Source organism: Acyrthosiphon pisum, chromosome A1 (assembly GCF_005508785.2).
Source record: "Acyrthosiphon pisum isolate AL4f chromosome A1, pea_aphid_22Mar2018_4r6ur, whole genome shotgun sequence".
Taxonomy (NCBI): Eukaryota; Metazoa; Arthropoda; class Insecta; order Hemiptera; family Aphididae; genus Acyrthosiphon; species Acyrthosiphon pisum.
The window spans coordinates 15,136,822-15,151,327 of NC_042494.1; the positions used below are offsets into that span (position 1 = coordinate 15,136,822).

At 29.1% G+C, this 14,506-nt stretch overlaps 2 protein-coding genes across 2 annotated transcripts; one reads left to right on the forward strand and one right to left on the reverse strand.

Annotated features, from left to right (window-relative positions):
• Positions 1-4,861: 4,861 nt before the first annotated feature.
• LOC100162426 (signal recognition particle subunit SRP72) lies at positions 4,862-12,158 on the forward strand. The gene is made up of 12 exons (XM_008189746.2): positions 4,862-5,230; positions 5,303-5,417; positions 5,491-5,628; positions 6,003-6,120; positions 6,187-6,383; positions 7,060-7,330; positions 7,405-7,614; positions 9,269-9,430; positions 9,508-9,666; positions 9,810-9,955; positions 10,471-10,677; positions 11,928-12,158. Exons 1-12 carry the CDS (start codon positions 5,134-5,136, stop codon positions 12,046-12,048), a joined length of 1,941 nt encoding a protein of 646 aa, XP_008187968.1. The 5' UTR covers positions 4,862-5,133; the 3' UTR covers positions 12,049-12,158.
• On the reverse strand, positions 12,061-13,407 carry Blvrb (biliverdin reductase B (flavin reductase (NADPH))). Its single transcript, NM_001162321.2, has 4 exons — positions 13,120-13,407; positions 12,819-12,983; positions 12,624-12,713; positions 12,061-12,541 (listed from the first exon to the last, which is right to left on the reverse strand). Exons 1-4 carry the CDS (start codon positions 13,190-13,192, stop codon positions 12,252-12,254), a joined length of 618 nt encoding a protein of 205 aa, NP_001155793.1. The 5' UTR covers positions 13,193-13,407; the 3' UTR covers positions 12,061-12,251.
• Positions 13,408-14,506: the final 1,099 nt, after the last annotated feature.

A 14,506-nucleotide genomic window follows, 5' to 3' on the forward strand; every position in this document is an offset into this window, starting at 1 on the left:
CACAGACAGATCGCAATAACCCCTATCACATCATACATGCAGACAGACAGTTATAAGCAAATCATGATACAGTCGACTTTCGGTAGCTTAAAGTTCGTGGGGGAGAAAAAAATATTCGCGTTATTAAAAATCTCGATATACATAAGAAAACCTAATATATGTTATAAGTACCTATTATTATGACGCTTGGAAGAGAATTTTTTAAGGTTCAAGTTACCGACTAGAGTCGACTGTAATATATTATATAGATACACAAACACACACACAGACACACACACATTCGCGCAGGGGATACGTATATTATATAATATTTTCTATAGATTTAAACCGGTACAGACGCACATATGAAATATGTGCGACAATAATTATTATAATATAATATACAGAAACAAAAAGCGTGTTTATCATACAATAGGCGCGTTTAAAAAATGGCATTGTAGATTTAAACAATAATATAAATTATTATATTATTACGATATAACTCTAATATTATTTTTTATTCGATTTTTTCACTATTACTACTACTACTACTACTACTACTAATACTACTAATAATATACTACGCATAATACATTATAATTTAATATAATAAAATAAAATAGAACGGATAAGGTTTCAGGTTGAAAAAAGTCATTTTTACTACATATAAAATATAAAATAATATTATATACACAGTGTGTTAAATTTGATTTATTTGATTTTTGCCGGTTTTTTTTTTCACGAGTTAACTAAATGTTTAAGTTTTGAGGGTTTTTTTCGTTCAGATGTGTACCTATATCATATCTGTGTGCGCGAAAAGAATCTATAAACTATGTACTAGTCTTTTGTTTTATAATAATATTATGTTTTACAATTATTATTATTATTTTTTTTTTAATTTTGAAAATAGTTGAACAGTTTTTCGAGTGTGCTAGGATAATATTATATTTACAATAATTAACATATATGAAAAAAAAATTACTCATAGTCATACGCATAATAATAATATAATGTAACATTTTTAATAATAGTTCAATGAAAACAGTTATGCCCTGGGCTCGATCACTATGTAATAATATATTAGGTATAATATAATATAATATAATATAATATTATTATAGGTTATATTATGTTCATCAATATAATTATTATTTTTACTCGAATACGTCGTGTTATTACGGTTTTCTTTTTACTCTTCTCGTCTATACGCGCGACAGTATACCTTCATCATATTACGTTTATTAATTATTATTATTATTATAATTTTTGTTCCCAAGACTGATAACTTACCCGTTCGTCGTTCAGCGATAATATATAATATATATATATATAGGTACATGAGCGCGCAAATAAGGGACGGAGGATTCGGGGACCTATAATTTATTTAACTATTCTGATATTTGTCACGAATACGCCTGACTTCTATAAAATATCGATTTTAACGTTAATTTTTCGTCTCCCTTACCCCCTTGAGATAATTAGGCAGTTTACTCCTAAATATATTATATATGTGTGCGGGTACTTTGACTACAATTACTATTTTTTTAGAATAATATTTTTTTTCTGTTACATGGTCACCTCAAATCCTTATTAAATGATATAAAGCTAAATATGATTTTTTTCCTATTTTTTGTATACGTTTTTACGATATTTGTGTACTACGCACACGTTACTGACCGTCTTAAAATGTCGCGTGTACTTTTGTTTTAAGTTTTTTTTTCCGTATTATTATTATTATTATTATTATAAAAAATAATAAAATTGTGGCCCGGGGTATCTTATATATAATACGATATTCACAAGGCATTTTTTATTTTTCCTTTCGTTAGCGTTAACTTTATACTATTATCATTATTATTATTATTATTATTATTATTATTAAATTAGTCCAAGTTGTTTTCTCATATTATTATATTATTTATATATACGATAATATATATTATCACGATTAACAGTACATATTTATAGGTATGTGCCTATACCTAATAATTGTAATAACAGTCAAACCATATTAAGCTAATCGTAATGATGACATATATATATTGTATGTGTGTATATGTTCCAGAAACACGCGCGTTACACGTCACACTCCTCATTTATGTATGAAATAATAGTTATTATCGCATTATACTATAATATAACATTATATAACTATATATATGTCAATGATGATGTACATGTAATCCTCATTTATATATATTGTTTACTTCTTTTTTTGTTTGTTTCGTTGTTTTGTTTTTTTTTAATTGATATGTACCTAATAAAAAAAACAAAAGTAAACTAATATAAATGACCTAAACACAAAAACCACGTGTACTTATATTAATATGCTGTTGCAGTTTCCACACACCCGTCTAGTCGTCTATATCAACAGTCAAAACGCTGCAGTAGCGTAGCCAAGATCATGAAATGAAGGGGGTTTTCGTATAAATTAAATCAAGTTTTTTACAGTTTTCGTGTATAAATAATACATTTAGTTGGGGGGGGGGGGGGGTGAACCTGGAGGTTAAACACCCAAATTCTCCCTGTCTGGTTACGCCACTGTCAACACGGTGCCGTGTACTTACCGGGCACATTCGTCATTATTATAATATTATATAATAATATATAATACAAAAAAAGGCGGGAAATTTTATGAAAAAAATTATATCGAGTTGGTCAAGTCAAATCGATATTACGTCAAGTACGTCGAGATATGAGTTGATATAGTTATCATAATTAGACAGTAAACACGTTTTTACTCTAAAAGCAGAGTCAAGTTAATGTGGAGATGGAGAAGTAAAGTATATTGTCTCAACTCTCAGTTCAGTTAAACGGTTTAAAATTCATTAACTTAGTGTCGGAATAAGAATATAATACAAGAATAATATGTAATAAATTATAAAACTATATGATAGGGTACCTAGGAAAAATCGTGTCGGAAACGATTGCAGTGGACGAAATAATATTATGGTGTGTGACTTCGGGATCGATGGTCGCACGAGTGCATGACATCATGCAGTATAAGAAACCCCCGAAAAATGCTGATCACTACGGTCCTGCTGGTCTACGGGTGTACCTACATAATGTGTGTATCGGTGCAGGATCTTGCAGGCGTTTGTGCAAAGGTTTCCGAAAAGAAACGCATATATATAGGTATACACACCCGGAAGTTTCGACACGCTCGGTGGCCTGACTCGTCGAACGTACAACCCGAAAAGAAATCAATTAAACTCCAGAAGAATCCTACCCCTACCCTCCCTGATATTGTTGTATGGATGCCGAGCGCGAAGGAGCGCATCGCGAGCGTGCTTACGTGCAGGGTACCGCGCGTGGTACATACTGGTATATACCTACACTCGGCCTCAATCAACATTCCTCAGATTAGTTTTAAAGCGACCAAATTACTTGTGACCCTCGATCGCGCGCGCTCGTGTAGGTGTTGGGGAAAGGCGAAAGCCGAAAAAAAAGCCCCGACACACTTGTGCGCGCGTAATCTCCGTCGGTCTTATAGTTTGATGAGACACGGCGGCGACGTCTCGTCACTCGTTCGCCGTGCCGTCGCGGAGGTCGGCAACCAGATATACCTTATACGCGTACACCGCAAACATAACTTATAAAAGCACAATTTCGTTAAATGTCTGTAGATACATTATACAATTATACAAGGCGTCAAAGCATTATCCATGATTAGCACACAAGTATAATATTAAACAGAATTCTGCAGTGTACTAGTGTTGCTTACCAAGTCTTTAATTAAAAACACTATTGACACAAGTCAAAAAGCAATGAGCTGGTAGTAATAAACACTGTTTTGGCTATAACTTATTTAACAACATAATATTATCTATAGTACTTATATTAATATAATGCTACAATTAATTTTTCAGTATTTTCTGGTTTACTTGTTACCCTGTTATACTCTTTTTTAACTATAAAACAGTTATCACGGCCATAGGCGCAAATAAGGGGGCTTTAGGGGCTAAGCCCATCCCCAAAAATGACCATAGCCCTCCCAAATATTTCCTACATTTTGTTGTAAGCGTATTCAATATTATCAAAGTAAGGCCCTATTAGCCCTATTGCCCCCCCCCAAATCTCAAACGCTATTTGCGCCTATGATCACGGCGAATAATTGTATTCGATTTCGATTATTTTTTCGAAACCAAATAGGTATCATCTGTGTTAGTAAATTATCAAAAACCTTTGTGTATTTGAAATTTTAATATCAAATATTTTTATTCGAAAGGAGATAAATAACTAACATTACTTACAATTTAATTGAAATTTGAAATATTCATTTTTATTATTCATCAACCATAAGTTGTATCTACATTTTTTATGTTTTTTTGGGGTGGTATTTAAGTATACCTAGTTGGTCCTAATAGGAAATAATAACATTTACAACTTTTATAACTTTTGTTCAATATTTTATTAGTTTGATAAACAGTTATTATATACGTTTATTTATTCAAATTAGTATAAACTGATAGCTTACATAATTTTAGAGATCAACTACACATCAACGACATTTTTATTCTAATGATTATAATAACATGTATTTGTACAACAATAGTTTATAATTTGTAGAATAAATATTAACAATTTTGTATAGTAAAATAACAAATTAATTATATACCTATTATTTCATCAGATGGTAAAATTAAAAATACCATAAATCTTAATAGACTTTAAGGTTGAGGGACATTCAAATTATATCGAATATCAAATATATTTCGAGATAAGTGAAGAAGTGGATTTTGAAAAGAGCGGTAAATGAGACGTGTTTCGCACGTTGCCGACCACGGTAATGGTATGCATCAGTGCAACACCCGCTCCGAGTGACGTGATAAGACGTCATCAAAAATATGATATCACCTTTCACCAAGTTGAAATTTATTGATAATAGATTATTACACAATATTTATAGACTAATAACATTATAAACTATTACGATTAATTAATTTCATAATAATTATTATGCTAGTCCCGTGCAGTACTTTCGCAGTTTCATTATCGTGTTGAGTACGAAAATCGTTTTCATAATATTTACTTAAAGGGCAAGATTACTGTTTAGGTAGGTTTTAAGATAAACTGTTGTCTGTCGAACCTATCGCTGGTAATTTAATGTTGGTTTGAAATAAACCTTTGGCTCAGGGACAGTTCACAGCGATCATGTCCAAGATATCCATTTTGAATTCCGTATTTTCGGAAATCGAAAAGTTGGACTCGGCCGAAGAATACAAGAGAATCATTAAACTCGTCGAGAAACGTGAGCAGTCATTATTTTAGTTTTTATTTTATTTAAACAAACATTTACCTTGTGTGTATTCGTTGTTCTCAGATATACCTCAGTTTCCCGAAGAGTTGTCGTTGGTTCAATCAAAAGTTGTTTGTCTCATCCATCTGAACCAGATAGAAGATGCATATAACTACATATTGAAGAATGAAGCGTCACAGTAAGTAGTTTGCATTGGTTTGTTTACAATTTTTATATATCTAAATTCTTATATGTGTGTTATAATTGTCTAGGAAATTTACGTTTGAAAAAGCTTATTGTTTGTATCGTTTAAACCGCCCTGAAGAATCATTAGAACTGATAAATGAAGAACCTAACCCTGCACACAGTTTTAAGGAGTTGAAAGCTCAAATTCTTTATAAGTTGGAAAGGTAAGATAATATTTTATGTTCAGCTCATGATAAACACTAATTTGGTACCTATACTATGAACAAAATATATTTAAGCTATTTTTTAACTCTTAGTGTTAAAAAAGGTACCTAGTAATTAATCATTGATTAATTAAAGTTAAAAATCCTACAAAATTTACCAAGAATTTTACTTATGAATATGTAAAGTTTTTGCTTTATCAAAAAACCTAATTGGTTCTTATTATACTCCCCGCACATTAAGAATGTGACTAGTTGGCCATCTAAAACCTGTTCTTTCCCATATTAACTGGTTAATATTTGTGCGTGGAGTAAAGATTATATTTTTAAGGTTATATGTTTTGTAATTTATACTATATTGTTCTTAATAATTTTAGGTATAATGAATGTTTTGACATGTATCGAGATATTATCAAACAGAGTAAAGACAGTTTTGCAAATGAAAGGGAATCAAATCTTACAGCTGTTATTTCTCAACTTTCTAAGTTAGGAGACGTAAGTAGTTTAGACCATTATACACTCATACTCAATTCAATAATTAATTTTATATTTTGTTTTTAGAATAAATATGACATTCCAACTGTTAAGCAACATAACACTTATGAATTTATGTATAACGTTGCTTGTGTACTAATTGAAAGAAGAGAAATTGAAAAAGCTCAAGAACTACTTGATCAGGCTGCAAAATCATGTAGAAATACATTGGAAGAGGAGGAAGCGACAGAAGAAGAAATTCAAGAAGAGCTTACAGCTATTAAGTAATTATATTTTGAATTTGCTATTTCTTAACAATATATGTCACATTAATTTTGTGATGAAATAGATATTCACTTAATACACTTCTACTACATTGTGTATAAATGTTATATAAAATCATTAGATTTAATTTAGTATTACAATTCAAAACTTACCACCTATATGTATAAAACAATATACTTAAAATACAAATTACAAATTAATTATTCAAACTTAAATAATATTTCAAAATACAATATAATCATAACAGTGTTCATAATATGTACATATTATAATGAGTAATGACATGCATTGTTTGGTAGATAACAATAATAATAGTTATTTTTAAAAGTTAATAATATTGTAACTTTGATTTCTAAGTAATTAATATAATTTTTATTTATTTTAGTACTTTTAAACTTAAATTTGATTTATATTTCCTAACAATGAAAATATTATGATTAATATAATTAATTACAATTATTTACAATTTTCAAACTATACCTATTACGTAATTGTTTAAAAATAAATAGTTCAAGTTAGTTATTTGTACTAAATAAAATATAAATGAACCATAGTTTATTATTTATCTGTTATAATTTCAATACAATTTTTTTTACCCATAGATTTTAGCATAAATAATATTAACAAAATATAAAATTTTTGTTATTTGTATTAAACCAATCCATTATTTTTCAGAGTACAAGGGGCTTATTGCTTACAAAAGTTAGGCCGTGAAAAAGAAGCACAAGCTGAATACACTGACGTATTAAAGTACAAGCCAAATGATATTGGATCTCTGGCCATTGCTTCAAACAATTTGGTAGTGTTAAATCGGGAACACAATGTGTTTGATTCGAAAAAAAAACTCAAGTCAACATTGTCTGATGAATTAACTCACAAGTTGAATACCTGGCAATTGAAAAGAATCATGTTGAACCATTGTCGTTTCGCGTTGATCACTAATCAAGTAATAAATGAGATAATCACATGAATATATTCCTTTTTAAATAATAGATATTTAATGTATTTAATTATTTTTAGCTAGACCAATGTACTCAATTGTGCAACAACATTGAAAATAAATATCCCGATCTAATTGAGGATATTATACTATTAAAAGCAGTCATGTTATGGCGTCAAAATAAAAATTCTGAAGCTATTGATTTATTGAAGAAGTTTATATACAAACAAGAAAATCCCACTGCTAAGCTTAATTGTACCTTGGTGGCTGTGAAATTATTATTATTGCAGGTATAAAGTTTAAATATTGATATCGGAATTTAAAACTAATCTCTATTAATTTTGCAATTTCATATCTTAATTCTAATTTTTTTTATTATATTTTACTATGTAACTTAGAGTAATTAAAACATATTTGAGTTTAGCCCCCCAAAAAATCAAATTTGTAATTACTTACCAGACACTTTTGTTGGTTATGACTTTAAAATAAAGGCCTAATATAATCTCCATATTATTATTTAATGGCCATAATCATTTCCAACAATGCACCTTATCTAAAAGGGCCTCGTTAACTCCAAAATATCTTCAAAATATAAAAATAACTTAGACATTTTTGAGTTTTTTTTAAAAGCTAAGCCAAAATTGTTAGTTTATATCTTTTTTTAAGTTTGGTCACCTTACACTATTTTAGTTCAATAATTTGATTTCGCGGAAGCATTGCGAAAGCAGTCCCCGCGGCGCCGTCGGTTCAAACATTGAAAAAAAAAGTTCAATAATTTTATAAAATGCTTATTTTTAAACTTAAAAATATAATTTACACTTACAGATTGTAGTGTTTGTCACATTTGTTATTTTGTAGCCTAGCTTGTTCAAACTATGTAAAGATACCCTAACACGAAAATGACTAAGCAAGTAATATTTAATGTCGATAAGATTTTTTCAATATTTTAGCTAATTAAAGTTTACGAATGCTTTTTCATTAACTTCACTTGATTTTATATTTTTATAAAGCACTAGATTAACATATTTTTAGTGCATTACACAATTATTTTTAGCTGATTTAAATAGTTATGTTAAAAATAAGAAACAAGGAAAGTGGTTATTATATGGTATTTTGTTTTGGGCAGAGTATAAATATCACATTAACATACATTTAAAGTAGAGAACAGCAGGTGTGTCAAACTATTATACAAATAATATGGTTGTTACTTTTAAAAATGTTTAATTATGATTTATTTATTTTATTATAATTATTATTATTAAATAATAAATTATATGTGATATACACAATTATTAATAATAGTGAAAAGTTCAGACTTAACTTAAATTATTAGTGATTCATTTTCTTTGAATTTCGTGTGAATCTAACATTTTGAAGACCTGAACTGTGGTTACACAGTTCAAACCATAAAAAAAAAAGTTATCTTTTATGATCTAATTGTATCGGGGGCGCACTGGGAAGAAAAATTGGTCCTGGAGAAACAGAAAATTCAGCCTAATTTTGGGTCTAATAATAAAATATTTTTAAGTTATCGGCCTAAATATATATTCAAGCACTCCAAATTTTTGCCAGGACCAGGTCAGGTATCGCTCACCAGTCACCCTAGCCAGTCCCCTTTGACTTGCATAAATGTTAAAATAATTTCCATTAATTAACTATAAATAAATATATTTGATTATTTAATTTTTTTAAAACAATGCATATCAAGGTTTTTGTGGTTAAATTAAAAGTAAATTTACTAAACCTTTTTGGAAATATTATCACTTGATTTTGATTATTCTGATTAATAATACTATTTAGTATTTAATATAATATTTACTATTCAGTATTTTTCAAAAATATTTTTTAATTAAATTAAATTGATTATTTCATTTTACAAAATATGCTTTCATGTTGACTACTTACTGATGTATATATATATTATTATTAATTTTTTTTTTCTAGAATAACAGTAATGAAGCAATTACTTTACTGGAGAATCTTGGTGAATTTAAGTATAAACTTGGAATTGTGAGCACACTTGTTACGCTGTATTTAAATGTTGACAATTTTAAAGCGGCATCTGACTTATTTAATGACACTTTGTCTTGGTACAGTCAAAAAGAGGTAACATTTTATTATTTATTATTTAATATTCAATGCAATTCTTCAAAATGAATTACAAACATTTAAATGTTTAATAGGTGGATAATTCAAAGATAACCATTTTATTAAAACAACTTGCAAAATTACATTTACGGGAACAAGATCCCAAGGAAGCAGCTAAACGTCTAACGCGACTACTTGAATTAAATCCTAATAATAAAAAGTTTTTGGCGCAACTCATTATCGCCTACACACAGGTTTGATAAATATTTATTTTTAACATTTATTTATAATTATAAGGTTTAATATTCAATAAGAAATTTAAACTAAATGTTGTTTCTGTTTTTAATGAACAAAAATAACTGCTAATTTATAGTTTATTAATTATTTTTCCTTTTAGTTCGACCCAGAAAAAGCTCAAATGTACAGTAAGCAACTTCCACCATTGGACCTTCAAGATACTGACATAGATTTACTTGAGAATACTAACTGGATGATGGGATCTAAATTAATCAAAAAGTCCACATTGAAACCAGATTTTGCAGGGTAATTATTTAAAAGAAACTTATTATCAATCAGGAATAGGTTGAGAATACAATTATACTAAAAAAATTGTAATTTTCTTCAATAATGTATTTAAGTTCTTAATAGAGTTTATTTTACTATCATATTGACAAGATGGTTTAGTCTTGTTTTGTTTTTGGATAAAAAGAATAATATTAATTATTAAATATAACTACAAAAACAAGAATCATTGGATTAAATCATTGTATTCGCAATGTTACTGAGATATTTTAAATTAAGGGAATGAGAAAATGAGAAAATTGCATTTTTATAGTACCAGCTAGATAAAAATTTCCTATCTATGAAACCCGTCCTAAATAGTTATCAGTGTGTAAAAAATAAAAATATTAATTATAATACCATTACCACATCAATTCTCACTTTGCCTAACTTTGCCCAATTCACGGGGAATAACTATTTTCTGCGCTATACCACTAGCCATCGGTAAATAAATATTTAACTATTTTATTTATATTAATGTCTTATTTATTACACAGATCCAAGACAGAAGTAGAGAAGAAACGAAAGAAGAAGAGAAAGATTATATTGCCCAAAAATTTCAACCCAGATGTGCCTCCTAATCCTGAACGTTGGTTACCAAGACACGAGCGTACTGGATACCGGAAGAAGAAAGACAGGAGAAGCAAAGAAACAGGCATCGGTAAAGGAACGCAAGGGGCCAGCAATGTGTCAAGTGAACAATTGTGAGTATAATTCATTGGCTCCAAGATTTCAACAACCATTGGGTGCTCTAAGTGAACCCCCATGGGTTCCTCCCCCATTAAAAATACTGTATAAAAGCTTTAACCATCCATTCTTAATAATAGTGATAATATGATCACTTACATATTTTACATTACCGTCATAACACTGACTATGGCAGTTTTTTATTGATAGTTTAAACTGAGTTAGAACACTAGAACTCAGGGTAAACTAACAGAGAATTAGTTGATCTATTTTTATCAAAAACCCCCAAAATCAGTTCAGATACATCTAAATTATTAATGACTGTACGAAACCTTACTGGTTGTCTGTTGTTTCATCCTTATTAATATTATCCATCAATTTATTAAATTTATTCCTTAAATAAAAATCTTTCAAAATAATTAAATAATTTTTTTTAAGAAAATTATTAGTTATTATGAAATTGAATCTAAATTTTTTTTATGGAGTGCACAGCAAATTTCAATGGGTGCTTAAAAATACATGTGGTCAACATAGCGTCTATGTTATAATTTGTATTTAATGACAATTTACAACCAATTATTAATTGATATACACCCATCACATCAATTACTTTCAAGTTATTATTAATTCCTACGTTAGTCATTAGTTGGGTATAATTGATTACATACACGCATTAAAAAGTTTTAAGAATGTCTATAAATATGTTTGAATAGGCAATCATCATATAATATATTAATTACAAAAGATAAATGACCACAAGGTCTGTCCTCTGTATCGCATGTCAAATTGGATTAGTGTTTAATTAAAATTAATAATAATAAAAAAAAGAAAAATCATTATAAACTTGAAAAATTGGTAGACAAGTATACTTATGTCTTAAAATATAAGCAATTAAGGTTTTTTTTTTTTAATGTTAACTTTATAAATGCCTCAAATTAAAAATGTTACTTATCTAACATAATATCAACTTAAAATGAAATGAGTACATATTTTAACCATAACTCAAACTTAATATTTGTTACAAAACATAATATCAAGATGTTTTATAAATGTAATTAATTTACATTGAACTTTTTTTTTCAATTTTACTATAAAAATTTCTTTTGTAAAAAATAAATATATCATCATTATAAAAGTATAAAACAAATACAATTCAAAATATTTATTATTATATTATGTACCTATTTTATTTAATTTTAGTACTAACATAATGTTGCAAATTTTGTGCTATTCTTAAAATAATATAATGTACTATTACATTTCTTAGTAACATCAAAAACATTGCGGCTCAACCTAAACCACAGACTGCTCAAGTGCCTTCTGAAAATGCACCCAGGCTTCAACACCGAAAGGGAGGACAATATAAAAAGAAGAAGAAGGGAAAATAAACATACAATTTGTTACTAACCAATAAACAAATTTAATTATATAATAGTATAATTAATATCAAATTCCATCAACAAATTTTTAATATATATATTAAATATTTCCTTATCTATTCCGTTACATATTTTTGAGTAATTATAATATTATGATTACCATTTTGCCCTAAGATTTTGATTCCATTTTTATTTTTTGTAAAAATATTAGTTCATGGAGCTGGCACTTTGGTTGCCAAACCGCATCTCTGCTTATAGTAATCAGGTTTAGATAAACATTCAATCATAAACTTTCCGAGATCATATTTAGATATGGCACGACCGGGCGATGAGCCTATTTCCACGCTGTAATCGCCTGACGGAGTGCCGGCAATATGTGGTGGCATCACAGCAATCCAATCCAGAGATTCGGCTGCCTGTAGCAAATGCAACATTCGCTCGTGATCGTCATTGATCCCGTGGAACATTGCTGGCACTTTGGGCTTATCGTAGAATAAAAAGGCTGAAATTAACAAAATGTTTAATGGTACGATCAAAAAGCTAACAAGTGTGTAACGTTATAATATTCCATAAACAATTATTACTGGATAAGCACACAGATACGATTTTCACATTGTTCTTTTCCATCGATGATAAAATGTTTCTCAACCCTTCGGACATTATTGTGGTAGGAGCTGGAAAAGTAATTTTATTACTATACAACTATAGAATTGGTCACATAACTTAGACATAGGTACTAGGCAGTCTAACTAATGTTATTTTATTAAATATTATCTTACCCAAGTCATTTCTGGTTCCCAAAGTCACGACAATCGCGTCTCTGCCCTCGACGACCTTGTCCACGTCTTCTTTGACCAAAACATCGCCAGTAATCACCTCTACTTGTTTGCGAAGTTCTTCGGGCATACGACTGGGATCTCTCAGGAGAGCCCTGACTTCTAGACCTGCGCAAACACAAAGTTTTTTTTTAATGCCATGTCCGGCATCTCTCAACTAACTAGGCAATCGTCAAACAAGCATTTGGGAAACCGTCAGCTTTCCGATATCCTCAATAATTGTTTTTCCTCTGTCAAGTCACACCTTGTTTCAAAGCGGCTTCAACGGTGCACAGTCCCGTCATGCCGGTGGCCCCGAAAATTGCAATTTTCTTCATTCTCTTCGTCGTTGGGGTACGTAACTACAAAGCGAACCACCACTTGATTGACGGACGTCGACGAACAGATCGAACGCTACTTCAACGCCGTCGGACGATGAGTCAACAAAATTGAAAATATTAATAGGTATGACAGTAGAAAAAATTAATAATAATAATCACGTTAGGTTTTAACGAAATGCATCCGGTTACCCGGTCGCGGGTCGACAGTCGACGGTTTTTTTTTTCTCTTTTATCACTTCACGCCCAACACGGTGTTATCATAATAATATTCTCTTAGACCAGTGGTTCCCAACCTTTTTTATTCCACACCCTCCTTGTAAATTTACTAAAATCTCATACACCCTTCCGCTTAATATTTGAGTTTAGGCGAATTTTTTCGCTAAGAAAAAAAAAACAATTATTTACTTTTATTATTTTCATAATTTTAAAAATGTAGGTATCAACTTACAAAGTAATAATATTACTAGAAAAAATTATTGAATATAAAAACAAAAATATTAATAATATAAGTAAATTCAATTAATATAGTGGTCTCAATTTTACACATTGTAAAATAACATAATTATTTTCGTAATTCCAATATTCCATCATCACGATATTCCCCCCCGGTTGGGAACCGTTGTCTTAGATCATATTATACTATTTGTATAATATGATCTAAGAATATTTTACGTGTGTTTTTAAAAATTCTAAATAGTTACACTATGACAAATTAAATTATTATCATGGTATTCACTATTTAGAATTTTTTCAGTATTAAATAATAAATACTTATTATTATCACGACGTTATATTCCGAGTTCCGGGTTTCCGACCACTTAATTATTGTTATACCTGTAACCACGATAGTACTATCTAACAGCCGTGTTGTAACCTTTACAACTGACCTGCAAAATAAGCAGTCCTGTAAAGTATTTAAGTAAAAGTATTTAAATACTTTTTTAAGTATTAAATAACTTTTTAAATACTTTCAGCATGAAGTATTTTGAATGGTATTTTAAATACTTTTTTTTGTATTAAATACTTTTTGGTATCGAATACTTTGGTTTTTTATTTCGAACATTTTATTTTCATTCGAAATAATTGGTTGGAAAAATATTATTGTCAACTACAATAATAGAATAATAGTTTTATTTAATATTCTGTATTTCTGTGTTAGCCGAAGCCCAAAGGTTTGTGAAAACCAGATTTCTAAAAAAAGTTATTGAATAACAATATTCTCTTTAAAACTATTAGATAACTATTAGATTACCTACTACCTATGTGTTTATATTACGATAATTAGAAACCCACTTTAAAAACCAAAAGTAT

Excerpts from the sequence above, each read along its gene's own strand:
- Blvrb (NM_001162321.2), bottom strand. The coding sequence starts at position 13,192 with ATGAAGAAAATTGCAATTTTCGGGGCCACCGGCATGACGGGACTGTGC. Across the intron at positions 12,984-13,119 it reads TGAAGCCGCTTTGAAACAAG|GTCTAGAAGTCAGGGCTCTC; the intron begins GTGTGACTTGAC and ends GTGTTTGCGCAG. Across the intron at positions 12,714-12,818 it reads GGGAACCAGAAATGACTTGG|CTCCTACCACAATAATGTCC; the intron begins GTAAGATAATAT and ends TTACTTTTCCAG.
- LOC100162426 (XM_008189746.2), top strand. The coding sequence starts at position 5,134 with ATGTCCAAGATATCCATTTTGAATTCCGTATTTTCGGAAATCGAAAAG. Across the intron at positions 7,331-7,404 it reads TCGCGTTGATCACTAATCAA|CTAGACCAATGTACTCAATT; the intron begins GTAATAAATGAG and ends AATTATTTTTAG. Across the intron at positions 10,678-11,927 it reads AATGTGTCAAGTGAACAATT|TAACATCAAAAACATTGCGG; the intron begins GTGAGTATAATT and ends TACATTTCTTAG.